Source organism: Leuciscus leuciscus (assembly GCF_965113295.1).
Source record: "Leuciscus leuciscus genome assembly, chromosome: 24".
NCBI classification, from domain to species: domain Eukaryota; kingdom Metazoa; phylum Chordata; class Actinopteri; order Cypriniformes; family Leuciscidae; genus Leuciscus; species Leuciscus leuciscus.
In genome coordinates, this window is record NC_138723.1 from 10,241,716 (window position 1) to 10,251,129 (window position 9,414).

Genomic DNA, 9,414 nt, shown 5'->3' on the forward strand with positions numbered 1-9,414 from the left:
CTTAGATGGAAATGTGCCGATGAATTTCTTGCATGTTAGAAATGTTGGTCGCTCCTCGTGACTATATCGCACAGTTGAAGCAGAGCTACGAAACGATTGCACTAAACTCAGTGTTTTTCCCTAACTGCGCCTGCGCGAAAACAGAAGTTATACCATTTCATCTGCAGCAAGAAAAAAAAAAGAGGGAGATCTTTAAGTTCTGTAGTTCAAACTAGCTACAAATAACTGTTGCTTACCTCTAGTTCGTGTTGCAAAATGGATTAACCATTATCCACGTCTTCCAAGCCACCTGCAATGTATCAACGTGCCTCTTTTATTAATTTGTTAAAGGAGTCATGACCTCGTGTTACCTTGGATACCCAACGCTCTATTATAGTCTTTCAGGCACTTCTAAAAAAAAAAAAGTGTGGAAAAAAATTAAACACAGAGCTCCTCAGACCCTTATTTCTAAAGGCATTATTGTCTCGCGAGATCTGATGCGATGTTTTGGCTGTCGTGGACGGTCATTATAATAATGCAAATGAGGGGCGCGTTGATTGGTTGCAGGAAGTAGGGGGGTTGACAGCGCAGGTAACTCTTTAGCATATCATTACAAACTGACATCATGGCGCAAGTTGTCAATGAACCAGACCCTGCCGCGACCTATGGGATTCAACCGTACATGTTTGAGCCGGACTCCGAACCAGAGCTAGAAAGTGAAGATGTTGAGTTGTTGGATGGACGTCTACATCAAGATGTCTCTGAATGGTAAAGACAATAATTTTGACTGAGACGTACATTAACATCAGTAACGAGCTAAAACATTTGTTGCTATTTTCTCCCGCATAGGTTTACCTTTTATTTAAATGTAGAATTACATTAACGGAGATGTAGTGTAATTTTTTTATCAGCTTAACAGCGGTTATTGAGATAAACGTTTACTATCATGTGGTGTTTTTGCCTTGTTTCACGTTGTGGTTATTTAGACATTCAATATTTTCTTCTTTAGACAAGTAACGAGATGTTTTTCTTTATGTTTATTATTACTTGACTGTTTGTTTTATTTATCTATCCTTATCTACTCTATAAAAAAAAATATATAATAATGATATGTTGTCATAGTTATTTAATATACAATTCTATGAAAATATAGCTGTATCATTTTCTTGTCTGTTTATCGTTGAAGGCAAACTTCATAATAACAATGTATCATATGTAAAACTATGTTTATGTACTTTTCAGTGAGTCACGGTGTATTAAATGACTCACTAATGTCCAGTGAAGTGGCTTATTTGCTAAAGTACCATCCTGACTCTGACACTTTGATGCATAATGTCCACTACAGTGTCAATGTCACACGTGGCTTCCTGCTGCGCTGTCCATTATGGCATATCCTCCACCGTCGTGACGTCAAGCCAGGGTAGAAATCAAAATCTCGTATTTGAGTGCGCGTGCACGTGGGATATTTTACAAACCCTGAGGTAAACAAACGCTTCACTTTTAAATATCGGCTTCCCGGCCAGTGTATAATCGTTAGGCAATCATAACATACATTGATTCTCGTGGAAAAATGCAAAATGTGGGTCATGACACCTTTAAACAATGTTTTTGAAATAAAGCTGTTTTTAAAATTTCATTGATAACTAATTATTGCAGTGTTCGGACATATTATAGACTGTTAATAATTAATGATATGCCTATAATTCATTGTAATCGACCTAAATGTTTTAGACAATTTCTAAAATGTTTTAGAAGCTTCTATGTAATATTTTATTATCCTCACAGCGCGTTGGTTATGCGGTGATGCGCAATGAAATTATTGCGTGGCAAATAATTATAATAGCCTATCAATTTAATAATAAAAGTAGCCTTCCCTAATAATAATAATAATACAATAATACAAATAATAATTTAATACATAAATTGGAAATGCTAAATCATCTTGATATTGATAGCTGATGCTTGTTTTGACAATATCTCTGGATTGGATAAAAAATATTTTAGTGTGGGTCAGACTTAAGATGAAGAGAGCAAGGACTGAATAAAAAAAATGAATTTCAACTATGGTGTTAAATGTGGACAGACGGCACATGTATATGCTCTAGTGTTATTTATTTACAGATTAATTGTGTTGCATCAAATGTGTTCTGTTGCTTTGCTTCTGACACAGGACCTGCCCATCGGTGAATGTGATATTATGATGTTTATTACTCAGAGAATCTATTGTGAAATAAATGGCTCATCTCCTTTAGTCTGTTGTTTTGCTTTTCAAGAGGCCGGTACACTGTAAAAAATTTCTAACCTCTCCAAGTCAAAATTTTCTAGTGACTGGTCACATCTAAATTTTTTAATTGGCCCAAGTGCAATTCTTGTTGCAATAGTCTGTTAACATTGACTCAATGAGAAATAATATGTCAGACTAATTGAAAAATTTAGATGTTATCAGTCACTAGAAATTTTTTGACTTGGGGATGTTTTTTTGTTTTTTTTACAGTGTAGCTCAGTGCTTTCCTGTGTTAATGCATTAGTTTACTCAAGAGATCAGTTGATAGTGTTGCTCACACTATTTCTGCAGCACAACATGTGGACATAAAGAGCTTTACATAAAATCTGTATTTTATTGTGCTGATCCACTAGATGCATAATTTTAGCTGAACATCTGCTTTAAACATACATGAAATCTAATAGATGAACAACAACACATTAGATCTAGTTTTATATATTGTTAGCTTTATTTATTTACTAAGTTTGTCACATTATGCATCCCTCTACATCAAGTAAGTTTTGGGCTACATGATATCGTTGATTTCACTGTTTGTGGAAAAGGAAGTAGATGAAAGCTTCTGTAATTGAGTTTCAGTGGTAAAGAGTCTGAGGCTTTGATGAGGAAAGTTAAATACACATCCGTGGAGATCCATCCATCACTAGAGTCACAGAGGAGAACGAGGGTCCATCAGTTTGTCTGCTGGCTTTGATTGCTCTTGATATCACCAACAGGGAGGAAAAACTGCTGAAGACCCTCTTCTGGACGGGACACCAGACCACTGACCCTTTCTCATGAGCAATATCCACAGACTTTAATGACTGGATCCATTTATCTTCATCTTTATTAGGATTTTGTTATATAACATAGCACTCGGATTTCCAATTAAGCTGCATATTTAAAAAGCTGATGAATCACGTAAAGATATTTAATTTCAAAATAACTTGTACTGTTCAATGATATAATTACAAAGCAGAACCACTGGTTTCCAAAAACACGATGGGTTTATTTCTCTGTGTTCTTATATATTTTATCTAATGAGTGGTTTTAAAATTTTTCTCTTGCAGATCCATTTTATTGAATTATAACATGCCCTATATTCCCAACCCGATGAAATAATTACAGCACAATAATCACTATATAAATACTGCTTCTGATTTCTCCAATACCTGAAACAAAAATGAAGACTGTTTGATTTCCAGTAGAGTCAGTTATGAGTATGATAACATACTCACAGTAGAGAAATTCTGGCTAATGATCAGTTAAATCCAGTGATCTCTCACCCTTTTGTTATTGTGGTGCCATCGATCCATTTCCACACTCTCTCTGTTTTACTCAGACCAATCCAGAACTGATCATAACCTGCAACCTTCTGCAAAAACTCCTGTTATGATAGAACAGTAATATATTGTAGAATATATGTAGTAATAATTACAATAACAGCAATACACCTTTGTCTCATTAGTTAAAACAGACCAAGCCATGTGTCAATGTGCACAAACAAACACAAAATCTTTTTCTTTCTCACTCACTTGTTCCTCTTTGCTGTTTATGATCACTAGATCTGCTCCTCTCTGCTGACAGTCTCGTCTGCTGTCACTCCATTTCTTATACTCAGATGAAATATAATAAAAACTGAAGCTGTAGTAAATCCATTTGAAGTTGTCAGCACGCTGATCTATTAATACACCAGTTTAGATATTAGTTTACACAGTTTAGCTTTGTCCATGCTGAAATTTATTCAATGAAAAGTCAATGCTTATTTTTATTGACGTGGAATGGTAGAAAAAAGTTTTTTTTTTTTATGATTTAATGAGGAAAACACAAAATTACCTTGTTCATAAAGGACACGTTGGAGTTCATCATTCTTGTTTTTTATCTGCTCTCTTTCCTCAGTCAGATTATTGATGTGGGATCGTAACTGGTTTCTCTCGGTGGTGAAATACACACAGAGCATCATTACAGCAGTCAGCAGAAGAACACACAGCAGACACAAACACACTTCAACTGCTCTGTGCTTTCTGTTCTTCACCGAGACACTTCCTGAAGACGACAGACAAGATTCAATTAGTCGTCACACTTCTACTATATTCTTATGAATATATATTACAGTTTTGCTCAATCGCTTTGGCTCAATTCTCAAATGACATCTCGCAAATAAGTTCAGATCTCTAAAAAATTCATTTCTTGTTCACACCAAATTTGGATTTCTTTTTTTAAGCAAATTTCACCTGTTTTAGTACAAGTGTTTTGGTGCAAAAGAGTAAGTACTACATACATAATATCTTAATCCACATGGCCTGCTGATCAAAACTGACGAGTTGATTCTCTGTAAAATTGTCATACTATTCAACGCATCTAAACAGTCTTTCATTGTGTGAGCCATTCAGTTATCAAAATCTGTCAGACATACGTGTCATTTCTAAAAATATTTTGTTTCGCATCTCACTTGATGACAAAAAAAATAATGAAATGTTTTGGGTGAGTAACTACATTTTGCAGACATGATGTCCCATAAAACAGTTGTGACAATTGAGTTTAGAGAATGTTAAGACCAAAATAAACCAAAGTAACTGAGAAAAACACAAGAGATACTACAATACTTCTGTCTCTCTGTTATAATATGTATCAGATGAATTACATTACCAGTGTGTTGAAGTGGTTGATGTCTTTCTGTGTTTGTCCACAGATCATAATGTCTCTCAGTATCTGCGCTTTCATCCACCATCATCTCCACTCTTTCTCCTCTGTCCATTTCCACAGTCTCAGTCATCAATGTCCCATTTTCATATATATGTTCAATTATCTCTGATCTCTTAATGTCATTCATTATAACACTGTGTTAATGGTTAATGCTGCAGTTGTTCTAGCTTCAGATTGTTTAGGCTACAATGCTTTGCATTTCATCAACCTGTCGGAAAATAAACGGATATAAATAAGTCAGAAATAAACTCACGATAAAACTGGCGTGAATCACGTGATATTCAAGTTGCCAAGACAGGAAGGATTGAGATGTGCCTATTCACACCGAGAGTCTATAAACAGAACCTTTATGATCATAAGAGGTCAGGCAATTATCTCATTGTAACGCTGGGTGAACTAAAAAAAAAAGCCAAAGAAGAGTTGGATCCAAATGCAGAAATAGTTTAATAACAAAATAAACACCAGATGACAGAATGAGCATCACCAAACATACATCCAACTAAGGACAACACCAAACAAAGAACACGAGAAACACTTGTGTATTAATACACTTAAGGGGAGATTGGCAAACAAGACACACCTGGAAACATTCAGGAACTAATCAATAAGAAAACTACAAAGGACTACAAAACTTGGCACAGAACAGGAAATAACAAAGACAAGGGGAACATAAGGCAGGAATCATGATGCTCAAAATCTTTTCTCTAAAGCTGATTTTTGTGATTTTGGCCTCCATTAAAGCATCACCAGATGGATTTGCACAAATTATTGTTTTCAAACATGTTTCCTCAAACAACCCCCCCTGTCTTCCATTGGTTGGCAAGCAGACTGGTCCCGTCTTTAGACAACGAAAATAAGTACAGGAAGTGTTTTTGTTTCTGTGACAACACAGCGCCTACGCCGTAGGATGACGCTTCTGCAGCAACTTCTGTCTGTCTTTCAGGTGAATATGCTTCCAGCACTCTTGGTAACATAATGTCTCTTTCAGTCTGCGAAAAGTTTTTCTCTGCGGCTCATCCCAAACCTATTTCCCCAGTCTCAGTCATCAACATCACATCAACATATATAACTTAAGTTATCTTTGATCTCTTAATGTCACTCATTATAACACTGTGTTAATGGTTAATGCTGCAGTTGTTCTAGCTTCAGATTGTTTAGGCTACAATGCTTTGCATTTCATCAACCTGTCGGAAAATAAACGGAAATAAATAAGTCAGAAATAAACTCATGATCAAACTGGTGTGAATCACGTGACATTCAAGTTGCCAGGACAGGAAGGATTGAGATGTGCCTATTCACACCGAGAGTCTATAAACAGAACATTTATGATCATAAGAAGTCAGGCAATGATCTCATTGTAACGCTGGGTGAACTAAAACAAAACAAAAGAAGAGTTGGATCCAAATGCAGAAATAGTTTAATAACAAAATAAACATAACAGAATAAGCATCACCAAACATACATCCAACAAAGGACAACACCAGACAAAGAACACGAGAAACACTTGGGTATTAATACACTTAAGGGGAGATTGGCAAACAAGACACACCTGGAAACATTCAGGAACTAATCAATAAGAAAACTACAAAGGACTACAAAACTTGGCACAGAACAGGAAATAACAAAGACAAGGGGAACATAAGGCAGGAATCATGATGCTCAAAATCTTTTCTCTAAAGCTGATTTTTGTGATTTTGGCCTCCATTAAAGCATCACCAGATGGATTTGCACAAATTATTGTTTTCAAACATGTTTCCTCAAACAACCCCCCCTGTCTTCCATTGGTTGGCAAGCAGACTGGTCCCGTCTTTAGACAACGAAAATAAGTACAGGAAGTGTTTTTGTTTCTGTGACAACACAGCGCCTACGCCGTAGGATGACGCTTCTGCAGCAACTTCTGTCTGTCTTTCAGGTGAATATGCTTCCAGCACTCTTGGTAACATAATGTCTCTTTCAGTCTGCGAAAAGTTTTTCTCTGCGGCTCATCCCAAACCTATTTCCCCAGTCTCAGTCATCAACATCACATCAACATATATAACTTAAGTTATCTTTGATCTCTTAATGTCACTCATTATAACACTGTGTTAATGGTTAATGCTGCAGTTGTTCTAGCTTCAGATTGTTTAGGCTACAATGCTTTGCATTTCATCAACCTGTCGGAAAATAAACGGAAATAAATAAGTCAGAAATAAACTCATGATCAAACTGGTGTGAATCACGTGACATTCAAGTTGCCAGGACAGGAAGGATTGAGATGTGCCTATTCACACCGAGAGTCTATAAACAGAACATTTATGATCATAAGAAGTCAGGCAATGATCTCATTGTAACGCTGGGTGAACTAAAACAAAACAAAAGAAGAGTTGGATCCAAATGCAGAAATAGTTTAATAACAAAATAAACATAACAGAATAAGCATCACCAAACATACATCCAACAAAGGACAACACCAGACAAAGAACACGAGAAACACTTGGGTATTAATACACTCAAGGGGAGATTGGCAAACAAGACACACCTGGGAACAATCAGGAACTAATCAATAAGAAAAACTACAAAGGACTACAAAACTTGCCACAGAACAGGAAATAACATAAAAGTCCAATACAAAAGACAAGGAGAACACAAGACAGGATTCATGAAACTCCTACTCGTCTCTCTAAAGCTGAATTTTGTGATTTTGGGCTCCATTAAAGCATCACCAGATGGATTTGCAAAAATTTATGTTTTCAGACATGTTTCCTCAAACAACCCCCCCTGTCTTCCATTGGTTGGCAAGCAGACTGGTCCCGTCTTTAGACAACGAAAGTAAGTACAGGAAGTGTTTTTGTTTCTGTGACAACACGGCACCTACGCCGTAGGATGACGCTTCTGCAGCAACTTCTGTCAGAGCTGTGTCACTGCTATAAGAGTGGCAGTACAATCAGTGAGAAAAGGGCCGAGCACTGAGCCCTGAGGTTATCCCATGAATTTATGTAGCTTATTATGTGTAGTTATCTTCTAGTTATTGATTAGCATATTCTGTCATGACAATCTATAAATGCTTTCCCGGGGGTGGGGTTTATGTAAATTTTAGGGTTGGTGATAATATCATTAACCCGGGAGGAATGTCGTGTAGTCCCAACCAGCCGTTTGTAGTCCTTGAAAAACAATTCCTTGAAAAGAAAATATCTCCCTTTGCTTTGAACTTTGAGCGTTGTAACTTTGCAGATGCTCCAACAGCAACATTACACACTAACTAAAGTTAAAAAAGAGAAGACATAATCCACCATCCCTTTAAGTTGGACTGTTTTACTGTTTGAGGCTTTACTTCTAATTGCATCCATATTCATGCTGTGAGTGGACGTTTAGTCAGATCCATGTAACACTGCTTGCTGTTTCATTTTGCCTTACTTTTTGGATAGCTTTAGCTAATGTTAGCTCTGGATCCAGTTGTAAACGTTCCGACAGTCCTTGTCTCTGATTCACCCAACTCTCCGGTCTCGGATGAATTCCTCTTTTAATGCCCTGAAGTTGCAGTGTTCTGTCAGCTTGTGGACTGCTGTTATAAAAGTCTCTGCATTTTCACCATCATTTTGTTTGCCGACACAGTTGTCTAAATACTTCCACCATACATTCATATTTCTTTCTCTCTGACTCACTTAGCGGTAATATGCCCAAGATATTGTCTGCACCGTCTCCTATGGCATAGAACAAGGAGTTGATTTGGTATTCCTCAGGTTTTTCACTCAATCCTGATGCTAGACACAAGCTCTCAAACCATCTGATCCATCTTGGATGATCCGCTGAATCGGAGAAGTCGAACGGCTCCTGGTGTGATACCATGTTTTGTGTTCTGTGTTACCTATTCTTAAGATTCACTTCTGACATGTATTATATTCTATAATATTTTATATACCCTCAACAGAGTGTGTTGAGACCGAGACGAGACCAAGATCATACCAGCAGTCCTCAAAAGTATCTACTGTCTGAGAAATATCTTATATTTAATCAATAAATTAGAATAATAAGACACGAGCTGTTACCAATCAAATCACTAACAATAATATTCATCTTTGAGTTGCATCTGAATTGGTAGAATTACACCTGCGTAAATATTGTTGAGATTGTTTTCTTTAATGAACATTTTGAATATAGAAATATGATGGAAAATAAAATGATAGGTTTACTTTTAAATGTGAAACTGACATCAAAACACTTAATGAGTTGCCGAAATAGCAAATACTTGTCTAAAATTCAAGTCACTCATTATTCTTATTATTATTATTGTGTATTGAATGTTTCTATAATATCAGTATCACATGTGCAATCGTGCTCATATTCGTAAAAATAGCTCTTTTGCTCTTGTGATATTGATTTATTATATGTTGTAATGTAAAAATCTCATACAAATACTTTTTTGCGATCTTTGAATTTTGAGGGTTGTTCGTATTAATTTTTGGCTTTTTTTTTTTTTTTTTTTTTACAAT

The 9,414-nt window shown here is 36.2% G+C and overlaps 1 protein-coding gene across 2 annotated transcripts; it reads right to left on the bottom strand.

Annotated features, from left to right (window-relative positions):
* Positions 1 to 3,197: 3,197 nt before the first annotated feature.
* On the bottom strand, positions 3,198 to 5,161 carry LOC309489524 (C-type lectin domain family 4 member F-like). 2 transcript variants are annotated; one of them, XM_082158328.1, is made up of 5 exons: positions 4,889 to 5,161; positions 4,076 to 4,285; positions 3,775 to 3,920; positions 3,526 to 3,626; positions 3,198 to 3,411 (listed from the first exon to the last, which is right to left on the bottom strand). In XM_082158328.1, the coding sequence occupies exons 1-5, from the start codon at positions 5,070 to 5,072 to the stop codon at positions 3,273 to 3,275; spliced, it is 780 nt and encodes a 259-aa protein (XP_082014454.1). In that variant the 5' UTR covers positions 5,073 to 5,161; the 3' UTR covers positions 3,198 to 3,272. The 2 variants fall into 2 exon arrangements, with proteins under 2 accessions (XP_082014454.1, XP_082014455.1); XM_082158329.1 differs by having other exon boundaries at positions 3,269 to 3,626.
* Positions 5,162 to 9,414: the final 4,253 nt, after the last annotated feature.

Coding starts and splice junctions, on each gene's coding strand:
- LOC309489524 (XM_082158328.1), bottom strand. CDS start 5,072: ATGAATGACATTAAGAGATCAGAGATAATTGAACATATATATGAAAAT. Junction 3,921..4,075: donor ACGTGTCCTTTATGAACAAG/GTAATTTTGTGT, acceptor GTGTATTAATAG/ATCAGCGTGCTGACAACTTC. Junction 3,412..3,525: donor GGCACCACAATAACAAAAGG/GTGAGAGATCAC, acceptor TTTTTGTTTCAG/GTATTGGAGAAATCAGAAGC.